Below are 24,775 nucleotides of genomic sequence, written 5' to 3'. Positions count from 1 at the left end.
GAATTTTTTGACAGGGACAGTGGATTAAGCCGAGCTTTTGTACTACTCGCATCACAAAAGCTAAACCAAGCACTTCAGTTATTTAACTCTGTGGAGATACATACACTATTATTTCTGCTTGGAATCAAGTTATAGCAGAATTTAGCTTAGGCTTTAATTTTATTCAGCTCTTGACATTAGAAGGAATATGAAAAAGAAATTAAGAAGCAGCTTCTGTTGTAGTCTGAAGAGTGGATTACCACAGGCTGCCAACTGCTTATGCTGTCAGGGTACTCAGGGAAGCAACTGGCTGCAGGTGCTCACAAACATGGACATGATGGACATCTTTCAGCAGTAAAGGTTTTTACCCATTTCAGAGCATCCTGTATATTCAATATGTAAAAAGAGTTGAAAAGCCACAGGTGTCCAGCCCTGAGGCAAATAAATTTGCTTCTAATCCAGATGCTAAAGTTAGACTAATGTAGCATACCTTGGGCAAAATTCTCTGAGGTTTCCTGTAGCTGAATCTCTCTGCTGCATCTATAGAAATGGGAATAACAGCATCCTAATCCTTATGAGCACCATGTGACACCTGTCTTTCAGTGCCTGACATGCTTTTCTGAGTACAGTTACATCTGTGACTGGGAAAATCTGTCAGTCACAGGGTGCCTGCAACTTCCAGTGACTTCCTGCAGGTTTTGCCTGCAGAACATCCCCTTTGTAACATTACTGCTAAAACTGCCTTTTCAAACAGAAAGCCCTCTCCTTTTTGCCGTCCAGCAGGGAGTCTGCATGGAAACCTGGAGGTCAAATCACCACCTGATATAAATCACTATGTTCTCATGATATGGCTTTTAACTTTTACACGTCAGGAAAAATACAGTGGCGTACACAGACCCAGTACCACATCTGGATGCTTTATCCCTACAGAAGTGTTATTTCTGTATCACTCTTATACATGCAGCCATCTCTAACTGCATGTAGGTATACAGGTAAATGGAGTAATGACAGCTAGTACAGTGCCATTCACACCCAAATCTGCTCTCAAGCACAGTAATTCACAGTTTCCAAATGCAATTGCCTAAACTGATGATACACAACAAAATGATAATAAGCAAACTCACACAGATGCATAGATTTATTAGAACCTAGGCAATTTATTGTTATTGCTTAGTAGAAAATAAATAATCATGTGTCAAAACAATAATTTAATATAGCAATCTCTAGCTATTAGTCATTATAGAACATATTTAAATCATAGAATCACTGACTGGTTTGGGCTGGAAGAGACCTTAAAGATCATTGAGTTCCAAACCCCATGCCATGGACAGGGACACCTTCCACTAGATCAGGCTGCTTAGAATCCCATCCAGTCTGGCCTTGAATACTTGCAGTGATGGGACAAAGTAAAACAGAATCAAAAGCAAACTTACACCAACAGACACACAAAACAGCATGCTGCTCAAAGTGCAATGAGACAGAATTAGAAGGCCACTAAAAAGAAGCTGTGTCAAGTTATTATTTAGCTAAAATTACAATAGCCAGAAAAGATACAAACAAACATCTCTGGAAACATTTTCTCAGACACATTGCTATACATAGCAGTGATAATTACACAGCAGTATATTTTTTTTATCCTTACAATGATAATGATATTGGTAATGCACCTCCCTTTTGACTCTGACACAAATCTAGTCTATGGGGCAGTAACAAGAAGTATGCTAGGGATTTTTAACTCCTCCACTGGACACCTGAAGGCCTATGCTTGTGCTTAACACTGGGCACCAAATGGCACCTTCAGTCACTGTAGACACTCGTTCAGTCCAACCTCCTCCTACTGTCTCCACCTCAACTTCATCCCCTACTCTCAGTAGCTGTCCCAAGGATGAAACAGTGGGATGATTTACAGATAAGACTCAAGAGTGTGAGCATCATTATCCATGTTAGTATGAAAGTTAAATCCCTTCAGTACATTAGCACACCGCCCTGTTGCACAAACAAGAGGCTAGTGAGGTGCCTTCTCCTCAACTCACGCCTTATTAAAAGGGACTAACCTCTCAAGGTGTATGCCAAGCTTTTCCACCCTCCCTAGTAATTCATGTGTGTGTATTTCTGACAGAGCATTTTATGGATGAGCTCTGAATGTGCATAACAAGACCACATTCTCTTACAGCTCCTGAAAGATTTGTGCCTGACTCAGGACAACACACTCAGGTCAGCACAGGGCTGACATTTATAGCACTAAGCTCTTAATTACTACTCGGATGTATATATCCATACATTATAAATCCTCTTAATTCAACTGAGCAACAAAGCAGATAAGACTGTAGTCACACTGTTATTTTAGTATAGTTAATAAGATTCAAAATTACATGCAATCTGTTCATACCCATGTAAAATCTACCACAGGAAAAACAAAACCCCCAACCCAATCCTACAATACTGCCACTAAAGTGCATGAGATTTTGTCATTCTAAAGTGTTTTGCTGCATTTCAATAGGATCATCGAATTGTTTACTGTGCAAAAAGCTACAGTATCTTGAGGGCAGTTAGAACAGGAGTGGGAACTCCAGCCCTGACAAAAAAGTAGCTTTTCCATTTATTTTGCACAGGCAAACAAAAATGGTGACTAACAATAAGCAGCCCTGTTTCTATTTAAAAGTCATATGCTCATTTTCTTCCTTTCAGACTGCTTAGTCTTTTCCCAAAGAAACTTCCTGCTAGTCAAAGTTTGCTTTAAGACTACAGATAAGCACTTGAAGGTGGCAGTGCTCTACATGGTATCAAAGTTACATGGTGAGTCATTGTGTGATAATAGTAATGGGTCTCATATATTTGCAACCACTAGTACAACACATCAGTATTTCTTAGATTCCACAGCTGTAAGAAGCCCTATTCATTTACAAGAGCAATCTTAAGAGATCTACTACGATGGCTTTAAAACACTGGATCAAACTGACTGTAGAGAATGTCATGGCCATGATGTCCCATTAATGGGCCCCTTTTATTTCAACATGAATACTATCCAGAAAGGACAAAGGTACGGAAAACAATTCATTGGGTGATTATTAATAATACTGGTTTTTCTTTAAGTTGATCCCCTTTAAAAATATAGACATAATTCAAAAATAAATACATATGAAATGTATAGATAAATATATAGAGATAGCTATGTTAATATGTAGTCTGATCAGAACTGGATTAATCAAAGAAAATCTAAAGGCACCACAATACGTCAGCATCACTGAATAGAATACTCACTATACTTTGCATTTATGTAGTTCTGTAACCAAGCAGTCAGAAAGCCATATACAGCAGGGAATAAGTCTTCTTATTTTAATCTCACAGCCTAGGCAACTAACACTCAGATTCACCTAATGATGAGCCATATGCAGACAATCTCAAGTAAAGAATTCAGCTGTTTTGACTCCCGTTTCTTTACGTTTCTTTATCTAATTAATAATCAGAAAGTCTGGGAGCAAAACAAGAAAACTTTAGAAAAACAGAGGATTTTCATTTGGAGTTGTGTCCAGAGGTTATAATGAGCAGAGCACTGAATCTTCTCTTTACCAATAGTCTTAATCAGTCCTATTAGCATTAAACAAATTAGCTGTTAGAAAATCACCTTCTGTTAAAATAACTCTGAATTATACTTGCACATTGGAGAAGAGAGTCTGCACAGGTACAAGTGAATAGTGCCTTGTTCTCTTTCTTGTTTAATTAATCAAAATGTATTTAAAGGAACAGTAATTCATCAGGCTAAAAAATCCTGAAGTGTATCATATCACGGCTGCAGCAAATTCGCCTATGTGCAAGGAAAGCCTCATTTCTCACTTCCACTGGTGTTACATTAACACAGCTTTAACATTGGTTGAGCTAATCCTTAGCTCATTTTAGTGTGACAGGAAAAACAAACTTTAAATCCTCTACATAAGGCAGCTTTAAATTGGCTGCAATTTCTTTTTTTTTTAAATTATTTGACTCCAGTGTCAAATCAACCTTGGATACAGATATAACACAGTGACAGACTGCCTTCTGGGCTGACATGAGAAACAGTCAATTTAACCTCATAATTTGAACCTTAAGGAGCCTTCAATAAGTAAATGAGGATGTAAGGTAAGATAAAGAAAGGTTTGATATGAATTCAAGCTAATGTAGTGCTCCCAGACATGAAGAACATGGTGCTCCATAAGAAACACCTTCCTGAATCCTGGAGAAATACTTTCCTTCTTTCAACAGCTGAATAGAGAAGCAGCAGCTCAGCAATGCTCTGCGGCTAAAGTGCTGTTGGTCCGTTTAGAAGTCTCGGTCACGGCAGTGGGGTAAAGCACCAAGACTGCTGATATTTTCAAATCTCCTAGCAGCAGTAACCACACAGCAGCTTTTCTGCAAAATAAACAAAACATGAATCCAGTTAATTCAGCAGTATACTTTTTCTATTTGGTTAAACGTTCTAGGACAACCACATGGTGGTTTCTTCGTGCATAAGAAAAAAAACAGCACTGAAGCTTCTTGCTTACAAAGGTTTCTTGCAGCCACCTATTTGTGAGATGTTTTATACAATATTAAAAAGACAAGGCCTCTTTGTTAAGTGGATAAATGGTCCTGGAAGTCTCTCTTGAAACGCAGCTACTCTGCTTTTTTGCCTCTCTTGTCACACAGATCACAGCATGAAAAGGCATGCTGCAAACCTCTCCATTTATTTGTGTTACCACTGCAAGCATTTATAATGCCAGGTCTAAATCAACTGGCACTTGAGTGTATTATTTTGGGTTGAATGTGGTAACCATACTACTTGCCTGATAAAAATAGCTAAAGGGATTCTTTAAAAATAAAGCACTGCTACGACTTTAGATCCACTCATTAAGTAAACTCAAATAAACTCCAAAAAGAAAAACACATGCAGAGGAAATAACACTGGAGAAGCCAAAACCAGGTTTTCCTGCAAGTTAGATCATGGGTAGGTTACTATGTTACAAAGCTATAAAAAGTTTATTTAAAAATAATTTTGACTGCTGTTGGATGGTCAATTTATCTCAAAGTTGATTTTGGTTGTAATAGAAAATTGTGTAATATGGTGCTTCCTGCATTAGAGAGGGAGAATTTTCACCATTTGTTTGCTGTGCAGTTCGCGGTTGAAATGGGAAATACAGATAAAAGCACTAGTCCTGTAACAGTCAGGAAAACCTGTTTAGAAAACTACTACAGAGAAGCACACAGGTGAACAGACCAAAGCTTCACCTAACCTGTCCCAGCACCAGTGAACTGGAGATGAATGCTGAGCATCACAGAGAATCATTCATTCCCACTGGGTTCCCACTACGGAGGCTGATGCTCAGACAATACCATATCAGGAATTTATGTGGCTTCAGAAAGCAAGCAGGATATAATAATGGCACCGTAACCCTTACTGACCTCCAGTGTACCACAGAAATGCAGTTTCAGGTCCCTGAGATGGCTCATTGAAGGATCAATAACTTCTGTGTAACTATGCTACACAAAACAGAACTTAAATTTCACCCTCTCACAATACTTTTTATGTTTCTGGACAAACCCTGTTGCAAACAAAACTCAGTACATCTCTTGCCCTACAAAGCAGATGATGGATGATGGCAGCATTAAAAACTTGCTTGTGGTGGAAAGTGGACTACTTTTATTTTGACATCCTGGTTGTTACTCATGACACACAACAAAAAGGAAATGGTTTTACAGTATGTGTGTTCTCAGCCTAATTCACATCTTGACCCTCCACTGAGTTTTGGCCAGAGATGCCCCCAGAACATTTGAGAGGTTCCCATGGTCCTTCAACAGAAGCACCAACTTCTGTGGTAGCTGGTAAAAGTGGCTATGGGAATTAGTGTACTGGTTTATGGAGATACTGTACCGCCTGTGGCAGCCTGATTTCAAAGCGGCCAAGTGAGTATGCTTTGGTCAAAGACTGGAGTCAGAACATGAGAGCAGTCTTGAGTGTCCCTAATCCCCAGGGGAGGCAACCAAGCCAGCCTGAGAACCACTAATGAAGTGTTTGTTAATGAAAGGGCAAAGACAGGGAGCCAGAAAAAAAGGACAGAGTGAGAAATTTTTTGGTTGCTACAGGCTCAAAGGACAGAGAAGTGCCCTGTTAGAATTGGGTCCTCAGAACTGTGGAGCAGCTCTAAAAGAAGGGGACACCTTGCTTTCATTTTGCTACAGTTAGTGGAGCTGCCCTGAAGGTCTGGCTCGTGTCTCTGCTAAAAAGTAATTACTTTTCATATTTCTACCCTTTTTAAACCATACTCCTAACCACAGCATGAAAACCTGAAAGCTTTCAGCACTGAAAAATTATTGGGTGAAATCCTGCCTCATGAGAGCCAGTGGGAGCATAACCATTCCCTCTAAAATGGCCAGGGTTTGCAGCACATATGGCTTCATACATAAGAAGTTTTTTTGTACATTGCTGTAACTTGGTTTAAATGATAGGGCCAGTTTACATTTTGAATAATTTCCAGACAACAGCAGGGATGGTGGCGGTGAATACAGTTTGGACTGTGACTTTGTTTTCAGGTTTTCAGCTGCCCACTGATCCCTTCTGCAGAGGGTACAGTATTTACACCTGAAGAAATGTCTGAGACCTGAAACAAACCTTCTGTTTGGCAGCTCTCTCAGAAAGGTTATTGAGCCGGAGGTGGTTGGGACGCAGAGTCACCTTTAGCCGCCTTCTAGGAGGAAAAAAAAAAACAAAAAGAAAGATGCCATCGCTGCAGTATTAATTGAAGATCAATCACATTTAAGGTAATGTCGGAACATTGCAAAATCAGCAAGTTTAGCAAAGCTATTTTTCAAGATGCACAAGAGATATGAGCAAGACATATCAAGGGAGGAGCTACAAAGGAACACATGAGTTGTAAGGTTTCTATTAGGGTAGGGTTTCCCCGAGAAGAGAACTGGTGATGGGAAGAAGCACAGCAGGTAAGCAGCCAGTGTTCTTGCAGCATTTGGAAAAAATAGCTTCTTCCCCAGGTGGCTGGAATTGGAGCTTCACTGGAGCCCAATTAAAGGATTTGAATTGTACCCTATGAAACCCCCTGAAGAGATATGTAACCGTGACTAATTCTCTGATTTTTACTGTGCATACACACAGATCTAATAATCTCATGGGTATAGCTGTTCTGGGAGATTTCAATGAAAACTAGATTTTAGTGAAAACTGTGATAACTTATTTGACTGTTATTATTTCCCATTTTATACTACTTTTTGTTATCCTTACTCTGTATAACAGGAACATCTTGCAAGGACAGAGCTGCCTGGGCACTATTCAGTCCATCCTGCCCAGAACCCACATCCCTTCATCGAGTAGAGGTACTACTGCTTTATTATCATCATAAACTTTGCTCTTATTTTTTTAACTAATAATATGGTATCTTAATGATGGCTGCAGCTCAAAATCCACCTTGATATATATCAGCAGCCTTCCAGTATCTGAAGGGAGCCTATAAGGATGCTGGGGAGGGACTCTTCATTAGGGACTGTAGTAGTAGGACAAGGGGTAATGGGTTCAAACTTAAACAGGGGAAGTTTAGATTAGATATAAGGAAGAAGTTGTTTACTGTGAGGGTGGTGAGGTGCTGGAATGGGTTGCCCAAGAAAGCTGTGAATGCTCTGTTAATGGCAGTGTTCAAGACTGGGTTGGAGAGAGCCTTGTGTGACATGATATAGTGTGAGGTGTCCTTGCCCATGGAAGTGGGGTTGGAACTAGGTGATCTTAAGGTCCATTCCAGCCCTAACTATTCTATGATTCTATAGATGTCCTCGGCAATACAGCAGTCATTTTATTTAACATAGGTGTACTTTGTCTGCAACAAAGGAGGAAATGAATATTGCACTTCAAATGCTGTAAAGATTCTGACACCTGGGTTAAACTGGGCTTACACAATGACACCTGTTTAAAATTATCTCCTCATGAACCCCCAAATCAGAGTGGACTCACTTAAAGTCAGGCAACACATCAACAGTGTGGCTCTCCTGAACTCACTGACTACTCTTGTTGATCCTCCAGCTCAGCCCAACTGAATTGTTTGTGCAAACAAACAACGGCTTCTTTTGTGTTGGCCACTAAGCTGGCTATCCTCAAAGGGCAAGATGTTGCTTAGGTAAAAGGATACATACAGGGTGAGGTCCCAAGCTCTATTGGATAGGTATCGCTTGGGAAGAGGTAGGATGAAATCTAACAGCACTCATGGGGGACTTGAGGAGAGTCTGACAGGGTTTTCAAAACAGGAACCAGAATCATCCCCAGCTGGAAAACTTTTCATATGGTAATGCAGTGCTTATTTTGTAAAAGGTCTCATTTTGCTAAGAAATTGATCCACTTAGTAATTGCAAGATCTTATATTTCTTATCAGATGTGCAAGAACTGATGAGCAAGTATGAGCATGCAATCATAACAAAAAATAAAGCAAAGGGACACACGTGCCTCACAGTGGCAAGAAATGAAGCAGCAGGGAAGATTCAAAAATAGTTAAGAGAAATGTTAAAGCAAAGAGTGATGTGGCAACACAAGAAGGCAACAGCAGATCTACAATACACAAGGATATTTAAATTTAGAGACCTGGATTCTGCAGTGGAGTTTGTGGTCTGATAGCCATGGGTGTTTTAAGGCAGCAGTTGCACTTAATCTCCAGCTAAAGGAAAACCAGAATTCTATTAAGAGTTTTTCCCATAATCTTACAATTCAATTATCTCCCACAGGTCATATATTCTGCCATCATGTAATGCTGTCATCTCAAGATACTATGCCAGATGGCAGCTAATCCATGAAATAAGTAAATTTTGCTTCACAGCAAAAATGCATTCAGATAAATTCAGAGCATTTTATGGATACAATGAACAACATGAATGAAGTGGCATTGTAATATTCTGTGTGGACATAAAAAAATAGTTAAGTCATGATAGTTCTGCAATAGAGCAGCACAAGTGATGAAACCATGACATGATGGCATGGAACACACATTTCAAAGATATAGGGATTATAATACCATTTATCCTTGATGAGAAGCTTTGAGATGAAATCTTTGGCCTGATCAGAAACACCTTGAAATTCCTCATCTTCAAAATCCCAGCTACAGGACAGGATGTTGTTGAGGGTCTCATTATCATCATCACCCAAAAAAGGAGACAATCCACTGAGGCTAAAGTAAAAAGAAATATGTTCTTTTCCGCTTCCTGTACATGACCACCCATATGTCACTTATGACTGTTCTGCCATTCCTGGCCTATCTTGCAACATGTTATTGTATAAAAAGTCTCCAGACTATTCTCATTCTCTCTTCTATTTACTTGTTTAAATAACCACCCTTCTTCCCTGATAAACCAAGCATTACTGTCTTTCATGGTGGGTCATATTTTCTGGCCACTCTTGCACATACCTATTGGGAACTTACCAAGCAGTCTACATTATTCTGGAAGTGTGATGTTCAGTCATGAGAGATGTGAAATGAAACAAAGAAGAAAACTTAATGGTGATTAAAAAAGAGAAGAGAATACTGAATACAGAATTTGGAAAGAAGCCTACATTTTCTATTTTGGGTACAAATTTTGTCCATCTTCCAGTATAAAAACAAATTTGGACTAGTGACTCAGTTCAACCTAGAAACAGCTTACAAAGCAAATACTGAATTCTACTCACAGCATATAAGCAATGACTCCTAAACTCCACATGTCTGTAGGAAAGGAGACGCACTCATAATTCACAACTTCAGGAGCAAGAAATTCTGGAGTCCCAAAGTTAACTCGAAGTTTTTCCCTGGGTTGATATCTAGGAAATGGAAACATTAACAGAGGACAGCAATTACAGATCTAATTAAAGTTGCATCTAGCAAGTTGTCTAGTACTTGGAGGGATTTCAGAAGCGTACAGGAAATTCAGTAGGAAAACAAGGACAGACAGAGGTACAAATTAAAAATAAATATACCCATATATAGAATGAAAAATATTTGCAAGCTTCATATCATACTTTAGGGCAAACACGAACTACTATAACAAAGGAAGAAATTCAGATTTCAAGGATTCCGAAGAACAGCTGTTATCGTTTTGGGACTTCTCCATATCATAGGCATGGAATTTTTAACCAGTAAATCCTTCACTGAAGTTATGGTACCTAATTAAACTAGAAAGTGATATAGCATGGCATATGTTGTAACAGTCCTTTATGGTCTCTTACACTCTTTTTTGAAGAATCTCATAATATTAGAGACAGGAGACCAGATAAGATGTACCCCTTATTTTGTCCATTTTAGCAGCTCCAAGATACTTAAATGCATGCTTAAGTCAGAATTAGCCCTCTTTCAACCTTCTACCTGAAAAAAAAAGGCTTCAAACATATCTTTTTTACTCCAAACAATCCTTATTAAAAGATAACCCTGGTTAAAAGAGACATGCTAAATCTGTCCAAAGAGCAGTAGGAGATCATTATGTATAAAATTTCATTGCAGAGATGCAAGACTTTTTTCATTGTTTCCTAATTCACTTACGATTAGCAAGAACACATGCACTTACCTTCTTGCCAATCCAAAATCAATAATTTTTATTTGATTTGCTGCTCTGTTCACACACAAGATATTCTCAGGCTGCAAAGAGAAAGCAAAAAATAATGAGAAACAAGTATCAAAAAAGGGTCTTCTAAAAAACTGTAGGGAGAAAAATACTAAAAATACAGCAAACATCTTATAAGCACTTTTTGCTTCCCTCATTGTTCAGATTTTTCTGCATAGGTATCCCCCTGCTATCACACAACAGTTGGGGTTGTGTGTTCTGTGCCTTGCAACTGCTTTTTCTTCCCCTTGTCTTTTCAATTTGACATAAGGCAGCAGTTCAGATAAAGAACTAAATAGGAGGAGGGAGATGGAGCCTGCAGACTTCCAAAGTGGGGTATCAGGATGCTGGCACTGTGGTTTTACAGACCTTAATAAGCTGACATTGATTAAAAAAATATATAATAATTTCTTGGGCTTTGAAGTTTATCTTACAGCTTTAAGTTTCTGAGTTCACAAATGTTCTGGCAGTAATTGATTGAACACTGATATATTAAGCTAGTCACGTCACCTTTATGCTTTTCTCAGATATTTTGGCAAAAGGTAGGATTCACAGGTTAAATCCCTCTTGGGATTTGCATAGGGTCAAATGTTGTTCTTCACTTCCCTGGCAGGAATCCATTAACTTCCTAGAATTATGCCAAATTCATACAGAAGGGACTGAGAACAGAATTTAGCCAATTGTCTTTGAAATGTAAATACCTAAAATACAGTCTCATATTCACTGCCAGAAGTTTTATAGCTACTCTGTCTTGTTGCTCACTGAATCCTCTTTGAAACAAAACAGGCCTCAACACTTAAAACATTAGTTAACCTTTGTCACCATTGCTAATTCATTTTACATGTAAGACTTTTAAACACCATAGGACTTTTAAACACCAGATGTCCATAGTTTCTGAGGTCTGGATGATTATGGTCAGGATGATTTTCTTTCAATTTCAAGCTTTCTTTCCCAAACTCATTTGTTACTGACAGCAATCTATGAACAAGCAAAACAGAAGGGAGAAGCCATAGCTGGCAAGCACACAAAAAGAGGTTGCTGGGAAGAATTTCTTGGATTGTATATGTATCTTTTTGTCAGTAGTTTGACCTCATATTAAAACTGTGCCATCTCCAAGATCATACTTAATGTGTCCCAAAGAACCATGCAAATTTCTGCTTGATGGCTTTCTAGGTAACTGGATATTTATGAAAAAAAAAGTGAGTCTGGTCATTGAACAGCAACTGAAGCAGGTCCCAACAAGCATCTGCTCATTTGCTTAACCACTGCAATAATACATACGCTAATAACATTAAAGATGTACTATATTAACCCAGTAATTACAAGCCAAAGCCAGCAGCCATAATAAAAATCTTACCAAAGAGAAAACTGTCTAGTGCACTTTTTATTTCTTTTTGCTTTGTTGCAAAGCTCAGGGATCACTAGGAAGCTTTACAGCAGTCATAAAACTAAAGACATGCAGTGGTCAAGACCAGGTTGGGTGAAGCCTTGGGTGATATGGTTTAGTGTGAGGTGTCCCTGCCCACGGCAGGGGGGTTGGAACTAGATGATCTTGAGGTCCTTTCCAATCCTAACTATTCTATGATTCTATGATTTTATTCCTGCACTGAACAGAGGTAAGAAATGAGCCTATTATCTGATAAAAACTTGAGTTAAGAAAGAAAGAGACAACTCAAATATGCAGCCTAATGAAAAATACCTTTACAACAAATGTTTTCTAAGGGGGGGGCAGTTAACCATTAGCAGTCAACCAAAGTAAGAATTTGCTTTGGTGGATTGGTTTTTAAAAATAAGTGAGGGGCCTTTTTGTGTATATAGTTGAATAGTTCCCATAACTAAGCAAGTATATGGCAACCAGCCACCCTTGTCTGTGCTTTCAGCTACAGTAGCAATTGTTGCCTAACACAACATAGATGTTCTGCATTTGTTACATCAGCCACTAACTATATTTATTTCTTTCATTTCATCAAGTACATTTTAATGTATTTTCTCTTAAGCTGGCTATCTATTGCTGCCTTTTCATGACTACAACAGAATAGTGTAGTCCTCAGAAACACGTGAAGACTTCTACTGATCCTGAATGACCCTTGAATTTAGTTCCACTCACTCATGCCTTAGTTTCTGAATGATAAAAAATTGAGATAATTGCAGTCCTATAGCCTATGTGTGAAACAGAGATATTGTGCAGTTGAATTAAATAAGATTTGCATGCTCTTTTGAGATCTAAATATCAAAATTGAAAATAGCAATATACTTTAAGTCAGCTGCTAGCTTTCTGTAAAATCAGCCTGTGGAAAATTCAAGCACTATGAGGCTTGATGACATATGACCACAATTCTTGTCTATTTTACTTACTCCTGTAGTAATTTAACTGATCTCAGTGTGGTTAAAGTAAATACATATTGGTCTAGGAAAGCAGAGTAAGGCCCTTTGTAGTTTCTGCCATGGGAATCTAAGCTGTATGGCTTACCATTAAGAATAAGAATTTCCACAGCTGTCATTGCACAAAACATACATCTCAATTCTCTACCTTGAGATCCAAATGAAGAATGTACATTTGGTGCATGTACTGAATTCCCTCGCAGATGTGTTTTATGAACAAGATAGTATCCATCTCCGTCAAATTGCAGTTTTCATCAATAATTCGGTCAAATAACTCTCCTCCTTCCACACTGATGAGAGAAAAACAGTAAATTGGTAACCCAGTCCAAATCCAATTCCACAGAGTTAGAGTAATATAGAATTTATGCTACTGACTATTTTAATAATTTACAGTCAAATTCAGTACTGCAGGTATATAGAACTTGCACTCTGACCTGAACTTTTCAAGAACTGGGTTCTGCTGCATACTGGCCTGAATTTCTTAAAGGTCTGAGAGTCCAGTCTCCCATCCATTGATACCCATGAATGTCTGGATATTTGAACGTTATGCTCTCTTGTGTCATTATTTTATACCAGTAAAATTAATGAAGTCACATGGAAAACCAAGATAATATGCTGGAGAATCTTCATTTAAATAGTTGTCAAAAATTTATTTAATTTGTCTTTACATCCATCAGAGTTTAAGAAGGACATGGTCCAAAATTTTAATTTGAAACTATCTAAAGTCAACAAAAAATTACTTCCAATTTCTCATCACATTTCAGAATGCCTCCAAGTTACCCATTCAGTTACACAGGCATTTCCCTTTTGTGATATGTTAGTCATTTAGACCAAATTCAGAGGACTATCTGAATGTCCCAAAGAGCCACAATCACAGAACTTTGAACCTTCTGCCATGCCTTTCAATGTTTTAGTAATGCCTTTTTTTGGCTTCCTTATGAGAACATCTGCTTAACTTGACTTTAAGGCAGCTATTTGGTGCCTAATTAGCTTAAGCCAACATGAAAAACAAGTTTATCCATTCTGCACCCAGGATAAGGATTAAGCACAACTACAGCTGGCTTTTCCTCAGTGTAAGACATCTAGTTTGTTTCACAGAACTGGAGATATTCTGACAGGTCATTTTCTTAGCTGACTAAAGTTAAAATTTGAAAATGAAAATATATAACACAGCTCTATCTTCAAATGGAGCAGTGGTTTTATAGCACCAGGAATGTAGCACATCACTGGAAAAAATGGATAAATGGCTGCTTTGGAACAATTTTCCCTCTATTTTTTTTATTGTTGTTGTTTTTCCTGAGAACATCTTTCTTATGTTCTTTACACCTGTAAGAAGCTCTAATTTCTGGAGAAAGTAAGAAGGAAATTGACAATTCGAGTAAAAATAGTAAAGACAGAATGGGAAAGAAAAGAACACACTTACTATTCCATGACTAGTACAATGTCATTTTTAGATTCAAAGGCATCATATAGCTGGATGAGGTTCACATGATTCAGCTGGTTCATGACATTGATTTCATTCTTTACTTCATCCTGTAAAGAGTCATGAGTATTGTTTCAGAAAGCTTTTCTCCAAGAAAGCTGCATGAAACAGGACATAGTTTGAATCAGACATCTACATTATCTTCATGTTTTCACTCGTGGCAACCAAACACATGGTTTTTCTTTCGATTACTCCTGCAGTGGTAGATGTCAAGGGTATAGGAGTTACTACGTTGAACTCAGAGTTCAATTGGGGAACTGCTTCAGTAATAAGTTATCTGGGGGGAAAAGGAAGGGAGAGAGCATATGGACAAGTGGTGGGTTCTCAGGGATGTGCAGAAAAGAGAGAAGCAGAATAGGACTTGGTTCAACCAGCTGTAGGAATACAAAATCAAGCTGTGTAGGAAAAGTCCAGAACAGACCTCAAAATATCCCCTTGCAGTCAGAGGAGAGAGACTGTTACCTCCATTCAGCCTAACTATTTTAGATGTGCAGCTTAGGATGAGCTGAATCATTCTCTGCTGTGTCAGTCTCACTCTGTTGACTAGAAGGGGATCCTTGTCAACCCCAGTTAGCTGAGACAAATCTCACCCTTGAGTACCATTATTGTCACTGCTGTCACACGAAGGATGCTATGAATGTTCTTCCTGTGAAAGCAAGCCCCAGATGGCTATGCAGTTTGCAAAACAGGCCAGATGAATTCTTCTCATCTGTATTTGTGTTGATGTGAGGAACCCAGATCGTGCCTGTTATCAGCATGCCTCACAGTGACATCAAGTCTTTGCAGCAAAGGCTACAGTCTGCTTGGGAGGGAATAACACTATGTCACAGACCTGACAGATGTTTTCACGATTAAGGAAAACACTAATAGAATTAACAGCAGAAAGCGAAAAAAGAAAGCCAAACTGACACAAAATGCTGAAAAGAAAGTTGGAAAACATAAGAGAGAAAATCCAAAAGGAGGACTTTGATGAGTTACTAGAAGTTCTGGAGGAGGGAAACAGAACTAAAGCCAATGGCAATCCAGCAGCTCCTATGAGTGTGGTGGCTTGTGAGCCACTTGTCCATGGTCTGTTGTGTAGAACACATGCACTGAAGATGTGGAATCCATTGGGGAACAAAAGACTAAAGTCACATTCTACCAACCTTCTGTTTAGGACCTTTTGCTTTTATAATTTTGGCTGCTAGCTTGAGACCTGTTGCTTTTTCTTCACATTTGTACACTTGACCAAATCGTCCTCTAAGGGGGGAAAAAAAAAAGAGGGAAAAAAAGTATATCAGCCAGTGGTACTGATGTTATCCCTGAATGTAAACTAAGTTATAAATATCAGAAATTATCCTCTCCCTACTAGGCTTAATTTCAATTGCTCTATTGCTATTCTGTTGTGTAGATTAGATTTGCTACTGCTCAATTATGCACACCAAAATCACCCATTGTGCTAGCTGATATTATCCCACTTCTATAATTCACTTTACTTACCTCATAACATGCAATGACTAATCCTGGAGAAGTCAACATAATGCTAGGATAACAACTTGCTTATGTGAGCAATCTGTGATCTTCTGATGAAACAAAGCTTTACCCAAGACCATACTGCCATCAGAAATGTCAATATCACACTTTCCTAAGCAATGCCAGCATGAGAGATAATGCAACTACATGGCCTGTCAGATTAGCCTGCTGATCTATCTGAAAACATGCATGTGTTTTCCGGGATGGGACCTACTGAGAGAAAGAAGTCTACATGTCTCTACATCCTGCTGGCTGCAACGTGAGGTAAAGCATTACAACATCCTAGGAGCACCGTCATAAAGCCTGAGGGCAGCTGGCTGACCTAGAACAATACCCAATATAAACCAAGTCTGCCAAAGCTTAAGCCAAAATTCATCCACACAGTAAAATCAGCCTCCCATTTTCACCCCTTTCTAAAGCACTGTTAGAGCTTAGACTTTGATGACTTTGGTTCTAGTGAGGCATGTTGTTTCCATTCACCTTCCATTGGGCAGGAAACAGTTGTGCCCTGTTTCCCATATTGATTGGTTTCACCTGACTTACCCTCCCAGGATTTCGTTCTCACTGACGTTATAATAACTGCTGATCCCCACCCTTTTGGCTGAGACAATCCGATGATCAAATGGTGCTGGTGGAGTAGGACTATTGTCTACAAAAGAAAAAACAGACAGATAGCAAAATAGTGGTCACATGCAGTACTTGTCTATCTCATATTTTAGTCCCTCTTTTTCCCAGCTAAGCTCATTTAAGAACTGAATACACCTCCTGTAAATTTTACAGACAAGTCTTTTTCTGTTATTGAAGAAGGGTCTTAATCCAAGAGCTCTGGCTCAGAAGGCAGAGTGTTGGTGGAGAGCTACACTACTAAGACAAGGATTTTTTTATTAAGTTGCCATCTTCTGCATAACAGTAGCAAGAGGCAAAATGAAGACTGTTAGACTAAACCAATGTAATTTCATGTCCACAGATGGCCTCAGCAATTTGTTTGGAAGAAATTCAGCTTTTTCTCTGACTACCCCTCCATCCCCCCTCAGGGATTGTTAGTAGTTGACTGTGTACTGTAATTCTCTAGTCAGGTAGGAAGAGACTTGCTCTAGGCCAGCTAAAAAAGGCTACTTTCCAGGTCTTGCTTTTCACAGTGAAGAATTCCCCTCCTCTACTGATTGACACAACTTGTCATTTTCCACAGCATGATCAAAATCTTTAAAAACACATTTACTGCTTGTGAACATGAGGGAGTTTAACCCTGGCAGGCAGCACCTGGGAGGTCCAATATGGCTCAGAACATGGTAACTGTCACATGCTGCTCTGAAGATTTTCTGTTGTTAAAAAAGATGGCAGGTAAAAAGGTAAAGAAGGGCATGGAGAAGGCACAGGTTCCCAAGAACACATTGCAGCATCTATGGAGTTTCGGCACAAATGCAGGTCTCTAGTATTATTGTCTGGATCTCCACATGCTGGACCATTCTGACTTCCTGATGTCAAAATCCCTGCTGGAGACCAGCCCTCCACGCCTAATTTCTCTTTGGATTTTTTGCAGGGTGTTGTGACTTCAGTTTCATACCCACGTTGTTTTGCATTTGATTGATATCCCCGAGAGTGACCTCTGGCTGACCAAGGTGACAAATACTTCTTCAACTGGTTGGGAGGGCTAGAGCCCCAGTGTTTCAACATGAGCTCTCTGGTTTGGAATGCCGGCTCCCTTTTGTGCAAGGCTTGTTGAACAATTCTAAAACCATTCATTACTCCAGTGAAAATGATTAAAAACACAAACAAATATAACCCATGACAGCATGTAGCTGGCAGGAACACTTTGGTCATTAATGTAGCAGTGGATTGTCCTTATTCACCGTGAATGTCCATTTTTCAGGACACCAGCTGTGTACCTAGAATTTTTTTTTTGACAGTGTTAATAACTTACATGGTCAGGAAGTTAGTTCATGGTCAAGGAATTGTGAAAAGCTGGGGCTTCTGGAAGTTTGCCACTTACTTGGGATTCTGCACAGTTTGAACTGCACAACCTTAAGTGTGGGCCTTTGTGTATTGCTGAGACCCACAAATTGCCAAGAAAACCTCTACTCTAAAGGCAGAATTTCACTCTAGCAACATAAACTCCAAGGGCCCTTGCAAGGGCATGTAAGTGACAGAAGAAAATATCTCTCTGAAAGCTTAGCTCCCAAATGTTACCAAAATCTGAGCAAAGATGTGCTCTTCTAAAGAGGCCAGAGTGCCTCTTCGAAACTGTGTCTAAGTTTTAAGCTTTAAGACTTTCCCAGTGACAGACCCTCTACTTTTTTTTCCTGCACACCAGAGGGGATTTCTGTCTATTGAAGTATGAATTCTTATTACAGATTAAAGATGCTCCAAGAGACACACACTGAACCTTAATGTCATCCTTAATAATGTGCCAGAGCTTGGGACAGGTGACCGAGTTTAAATTTTAAGTACGCTATCTACTGTTTCCTGCTACAAGAGCCTAGCACAAACATTAAATAAGTGTTTTCATTTCCTGCTCTCCCCCCATTCCCAAAGCAAAGCAATTAATTTTCAGTCCTATGCATGCACATGCACACACATACAACTTCAAATCCTTCATGCCATCCTCTCATGTATCACCATCATCATACAAGGAAATTCTCAAGCTGGAGGTCTAATAATAGAAATCTCTGCCTTATGCTGGGGAGTACTGCTTCAGAGTTTGGTGCACAAGCAAAATTTCTCTGACTGTTCAACAGCTTCGGTCGGGCTTCCACACAAAATATGCATTTCTTTATTTTACAGGTTGTAGTTGTTCTCACTTCAGATTGCAATAGTACAATACGAGCAAGCTGCTTTGCAGGCTACACCCAGAACATTGCAGATTCTGCGTTAATACATGTTCTCAGCACTTCCAGGGGTCAAACAATTTTGACACAGATGACAAAATTTCTCCCACCTAAACTTAGGACTTTTAGCTCTATTGTTAAAAGAAGAGGGAAAGCAGATAGTATTGGTGAAGTCGTTGTGGCAGAAGCACATCAGTCATGACTAGTTTGTGCCAGAATTGAAGCCTCTAAGATGGTAGCAAACAGAACCATGTTATTTCCCATCAGCTTAGGATAGGGCCCATGAACAACTGCTTCCTGTCAGAGCTACCATGCACAACTTTTCCCCCTACTAATTACAATCATGAAATCATTCTCCTCTACAGATGTCTCTCTGATCATTACAGTGGAATCAAATGCTTTGCCTTTAAGAATAATTCGTATAAGAGTTTTGGTTTTTTTTTTTTTAGTTTTACATGTGCTATCAGCACTTTCTGCATCTACCCTGCTCTTTTCGTGGTCATCTTTGATTAGGCCTTCATCATTCAATCCATGCTTACTGCTACCACTATACTCAAACTGGAAGGTCTGCTCAGTGACTCAGCTATAATTTCCTGTACCTTTTTCGCAGCCTTTACACCTGCAAGGACAAAACATGGTATTAGTGCAGGGTACATTTATGCAGGGTACATTTAAATCAGAGCAAATTTAGAAACACAGATAAAAAATGTCTACAGTATATTGCATTCAAATAACATTACGTTATTTTCCTTCATGGTGTGAAATGAATAGTTTTAATACTCACTTTGAGTAATAAAAATTACCCCTAAGTTAATCATGACAGCAAAGTGTTTCTCCAGTACTGAAATCCTCACCTAAGCTCTTCTAAATTTAACATTTCGCTATCAATCTCATATTTAAAGCAATGGGAGAGCACTGGAATTTCACTCTGTTCATATAGGTTTGTGAGAGCTTAAACTGAAGGGCTATATATCAATGCAGTGAAGAATTACAGTAAAAAAAAACTATCAGTTTAATTGCCTGAGCAAAGTTTCATGGTTTTATGTTATCATTTAAGTAACTGCATTTTGTAGTAACTTAATTCCCAATTGATACACAGCCTGATCTAACCTTGCTTTGCTCATTGGTTGTATGATGCTGCAGGATACAAATACAACAATGGATAATTCTCCTCAGAAATGAAGACTAGTTCAATACAATTCCCATGTTCCTAACCTTTTTCCCAAGCAAACAACCAAAGCACACTGCTAGCACCATGTATGGTAGACTGTTTTAAGAGTGTAATTTCACCTTAGAGCTCAGACCAGAGAGATAAACTCATTTTACTCTTTTGTATTGGGCTGGATTTTCACTAGTATTTATATTAACCAGCCACTTTGACTTGAAACTTGAACTTCACTTTCTAAAGCATGGGTCTCTTACAAATGTGTAGCCTGAGCTTCAGACCTTACCTTCCCTCTGGTACCTCTTCATCATCGCTTTGTCCTGCCTCATCTTCATTTTGGGAAGGAGGTGGTGGTTCTTCAGCATCTTTTTCACTCTTATCAGCATTTTTCTCCCCTTCTTTCTCCTTCTTCTCTTGTTTTTCAGCTTCAGACACCTGATGTTCCTCCTTCCTCTCCCCATCTGCTGGGGGCTCACTCTCTATCTCCTGCCCAGGTATCCTTTCACAAGCATCAACAACATCTTCTTCTTGCTGCTTTTCTTCAGTGAATGATTTCTGAACAGAGCTTCTCCTACATTTGGAATAGCTTTCAAAGGCCAAACTTTCTCCTTTCTCCTCTGGCCCTTCATTATGACATTTGGAAGGATCCATTCGAAGCAGAACAGAACTTTCCCTCTTGGCATTTTCCTTGTTGAGCTTACAAACTTCTTCCTGAGAGCAGGACTGACTCTCTTGGATGGCCCCCTCTGTAAGCAAACAGATTACAAAGGAATCTGTCAGTAATTCTCTGATAGTCAGTAACAAAGTAGGGTTGCATACTTAGCATAACTTCTGTTGCATTTTGAAACAGGCACACTTGCTTTTCTCTCCCACTTTCAAGGTCAGTGTAAGTTCTCCTAAGCAAGAATATACTATTTCTTTAAAACAGGGATATCATGGGTCACAAAGTCTTCCTTTTAGACACAGCATTGGAAAACATTTTTCTCACTCACATTTATTGTTGGCCAAGTGAAGGTTGATAAACTCCTAAGGCAAAGCATTTTTTGAGCAGTTTACCACTGTGTGCACAGGCATGTGAAAAGTAGGTTGATACTGCTTGAACAATTCTCACTCATGCTGATGGGCACACACATAACCCAAAGAACTTCACTGGAGCTGTTCAGAAGAGTAATGGCTATTTCTGTGCAGTTGTACCCTTAGGCACGAAGAACTGATCAGAAACAAAAAAAATATTCCAACCTGTTGAATCTGGTGGCTTCTTCTCTTTTGTTCCCGTTTCGTTAACATGTGATTTTTCTTTGATGACCTGTGGAGAAGGCAATTGATGTTAGTCCAAGTATACAGTGTTCATGTTGCACTGTTCCTCATGAAATTGCAGACAGATTTATTTGTTGTCAAATCCAAGTACTCTGTCTTCTAATTTGTGTTCTTTTTATAAATTATGATCTTTATTTTAATCATTACCAAGCTGATCAGATTGGTACCAATGTAAAGCAAGAGAAACAATCTCAGCTGTAATCGACATCAGTATTGGCATAAGCATAGAAAAAAATCAGGATTGAGTCTCAGATACTTAAAGCAAAAAACATCCAGAAGTGAGCTTTTGCCCTGCACTAGGCTTTTGCTGTTGAAAGTCAGGTTAGTTAAACCAAAGCTAGGACTATTTAGTGTTCTAGTAAAATGTTCAGTAACAGTCTTACTGATAGATTTCAAAAAGTTTTGCTGTTAATCAGCGTCTGGTTACATCAATTTTAATGATCCAATAATTTCTTACAGGCTGACTGAAACAGTTACCAGTAACTAGAGCATACAAACCAGGATATCAGTTTTGTAGGCCTCTCTTACCTACATTTTACAATGCTACAGTGACATCTAGAGGTGCTTTATACCAAGCCAGCACCTCATAAAAACTGCTGTTACTGTTACTTTTATGGCTATTTACTCATATTCCTATGCTGTTTGCTCAGTGTGTTTTTAAATTGGCTGCTCCTAAACTTGTAGTAGGATGGTGACCACAGTAAACCATGGTGTCTGCTAATCCTCAGTGCTCCCTTTCCACCTGCCTTCTTCCTCTCATAGTACTATGAAACTAGCCCTATCATTATTAGTAATAGATCCACATGGTGTGAAAAATGCAGATACCTCCAAATATTTTCCAGAGAGACTGCTTTTGGTCTTTGAGCTACCAGCTGAAGCAGTTTTATACGTACTTCAACAAAATATACAGAACCAAGCACTTAATTTTGAGTGTTTTAACCATGCAAGCAGTCCCACAGCTTATTCATATTGTATTCTGAGCATGAAACAGTCCTATTACTAAACATTTGCTATGGAAAGCTTTCTGCATTTTTTATTATTTTTTTTTGTTTCAATTTCATCAGGCTATATGGAAAATAAGCATGAAATTAAAGCAATGTGTGTCAGCTACAAATAGTTCAAGGGAAAGAAAGCAAAGAAGCAAAAAGAGAAAAACTGGATGAAGCAGTATGAAAGGATTTCAGCAGGACTTTTTGGAAAACCTTGATCTGCGAGGGAAAAAGAAACTGCATCTGACAACTATTTGGGATGCTGTTGGTCCCAGGAAAGTTGCAAGCCACAAAATGGAAAAGGCCTAAATACAACTTAGTAAGTACTCTTGAAATATAAATTGGAGCCCTGTTCACAAGGAACTTAAATATAAATGTAACGGTTCCAGATAGATCACAGGGAATCAAATAATTCTCATTCTGTTTTTTTAATAGTGAAAAGCACTAAAAGTAGTACAAAAAAGCCTCAGACTTGTACATTTTGCAGTGTGACCTCAATTAGTAATGCACTCAGATTCCTGTAAGTATTTCAGCCTCACCGTACCACTGAGGACATCAGCTCAGATCAAATAGAGTCAGCTGAGCAAATAACCAGAAAGAGAGAAACGGCCTCTAGACTCTTTGATGAACGCGGCCAGATTTCACTTCTGCATTCAGAATTAATTGCAGGCACACAGCACTTCCTACTAAATATTGCTGTATTTTGCAGGTGTGAAATACAGAAGCCAGCTTTTGAAAGTCTGTCTAGGGGAGGGAACACTGGGCAATGCTGAAGAACTGAAATTGCCCTAGTGTTACATAAATTACTGCAGTGTTTCTTAAAGCATCGTTTCTGATCTCTTACTTTTTAACAAGCAGCAGGAGCTCATGCTAATTTAAATTAAAAAAGAAAAAATAAAATAAAAAATTTACGGGTATCCATCAGAATCAATAAATGTAGCTATCTGCAAAAAAATACAGTGTCAACAGTGTACTAGAATAAGAACTATAGATACAAGGACTAGACATTGGACTATTTGTGGAAACACGTAGTCTATACATGACCATCCCAGTTTTCTTCATGTTTTGCTATTTGTAGCAATATGTGATGTCAACTTGCCAAACCTCGACCCAGCAATAAAAACGTGAAGTTTTGCACATTATTTGTTTCCTAAGAAGGGTAGGATTGAACCAGGTTGGCTGGAGCAGACAGAAATTAAAATGTCCCTCCCAGCCAGGCCATAAGAGGCACAAAGCCCTCCTGGTGCTCTTCCAGGGTCAGGTGCTCCTGTGGCATCTGATCCTATGCAGTTGGGCCAGCTGCAATTACAGCCCACAGGTTACAAGCACCCAAGGCCATAGGGCTTTTCTGAGAATCTCATCCCCAAGGTGTAGCGGTTTGTTAAGGACATCCATCCCATCTGACTATTCATTATAACACCCCTCTTCTTCGGTCTGATTGCAGTGCCTTCTTAAGGGTCTTTTTGATTTAATCCCTATTGGGATTTTATTTATTTATGTATCATTCTCCCTGAATTTTGGTGATATGACTTTTTCTAGTCTGTAATTTCTAAAATTATGGAAATCAGTATTTCTTAATGGAAATTATGCCTCCACTTTATTTTTCCCTTTTCTTGAATGACTTGAGTATGCACAATAAGGTTAATGGCACTGCAGTCATTTTCTCTATTTGTAGAAGCCAAAAGCTTTCAATCAAGTTTTCATTTTAATTCCACAAAAGGTTAAATATGAAAGGTTGCATTGTGACCCGGCAAAATATACCAAACCAAAAAGGTGTCTGTGCCTACACCAGTTGGTATTGTGTCTTCAAAAATACATTTTCCAGACTTAAACATATTCTTCTATATGGAGCATTGCTAGACCCTAACTAATAAAGACAGAGTAAAAGCCCACTTGATGATAACAGAATGAGAGATTCTCCAGAGACTGAAACTTCAGTATAGACAAATTGGAAAAAAAAAGAAAGCCTTTCAGAAATTATTTAAATTGAGTTTAGAAACCTGCAGAAATTAAGCAATAAGTAATTATATATAAAAATATAATAAATTTTTAGACATTTCAAATGCAGCATGAAATTAATGTTTTTTTATGAACAACTGACTCCTTTTTAATGACCTGTACTTAGTTAAATTCCTTCTTTATACTGCAACAGTCCTACCCTTGGAATGTTTTGCTAGCTAACTTTCATATTTTTTTATTCACCTAATAAAACTTTGACTTTTTTTTCCTACTGCAAAAATTTTTATAATGAATGGCCTCACAAAGCAGCCCCAGCCTTTTAGTTAGAGGTCTTTTATCACCCCATCGCATTTTATTTGACGTCAAGGCATTATTCTTTACTTCAATCAGACGATACCGAGACACAAAACTTTGCATATACCTAAATCTCATTCCTTACTTGGTGTCTTTTTCTCATGTTCTTAAGATACTTTGAGGAGCTTTGTTATGGCAGGACATCCTGGTTTTGTGTAAGACCTGATCACCATCCATTTATCCAGATGATTAAGTTACTTGCACTTTGTAATGAATTCATTTCATTAACAGACAGGAATTA

The 24,775-nt window shown here is 38.7% G+C and overlaps 1 protein-coding gene across 1 annotated transcript in view; it reads right to left on the bottom strand.

Moving 5' to 3' along the window:
- Nucleotides 1-4,275: 4,275 nt before the first annotated feature.
- MYLK4 (myosin light chain kinase family member 4) overlaps nt 4,276-24,775 on the bottom strand; it is a 28,153-nt gene continuing 7,653 nt past the window's right edge. Inside the window, exons 2-14 of the mRNA XM_031049755.2 lie at nt 21,155-21,221; nt 20,202-20,661; nt 19,350-19,369; nt 16,469-16,574; nt 15,559-15,652; nt 14,354-14,463; nt 13,079-13,220; nt 10,513-10,583; nt 9,644-9,772; nt 8,994-9,146; nt 8,538-8,639; nt 6,602-6,677; nt 4,276-4,365 (exon numbers count right to left, since the gene is read on the bottom strand). Of these exons, the coding sequence (XP_030905615.2) occupies nt 4,276-4,365; nt 6,602-6,677; nt 8,538-8,639; nt 8,994-9,146; nt 9,644-9,772; nt 10,513-10,583; nt 13,079-13,220; nt 14,354-14,463; nt 15,559-15,652; nt 16,469-16,574; nt 19,350-19,369; nt 20,202-20,661; nt 21,155-21,221 (1,620 nt within the window). The remainder of the gene's footprint in view (nt 4,366-6,601; nt 6,678-8,537; nt 8,640-8,993; nt 9,147-9,643; nt 9,773-10,512; nt 10,584-13,078; nt 13,221-14,353; nt 14,464-15,558; nt 15,653-16,468; nt 16,575-19,349; nt 19,370-20,201; nt 20,662-21,154; nt 21,222-24,775) is intronic.

This window comes from Melopsittacus undulatus, chromosome 1 (genome assembly GCF_012275295.1).
Source record: "Melopsittacus undulatus isolate bMelUnd1 chromosome 1, bMelUnd1.mat.Z, whole genome shotgun sequence".
Classification (NCBI taxonomy): Eukaryota; Metazoa; Chordata; class Aves; order Psittaciformes; family Psittaculidae; genus Melopsittacus; species Melopsittacus undulatus.
The sequence above is the reverse complement of the archived record's forward strand: the minus strand, read 5'-3'. Positions and strand labels throughout refer to the sequence as shown.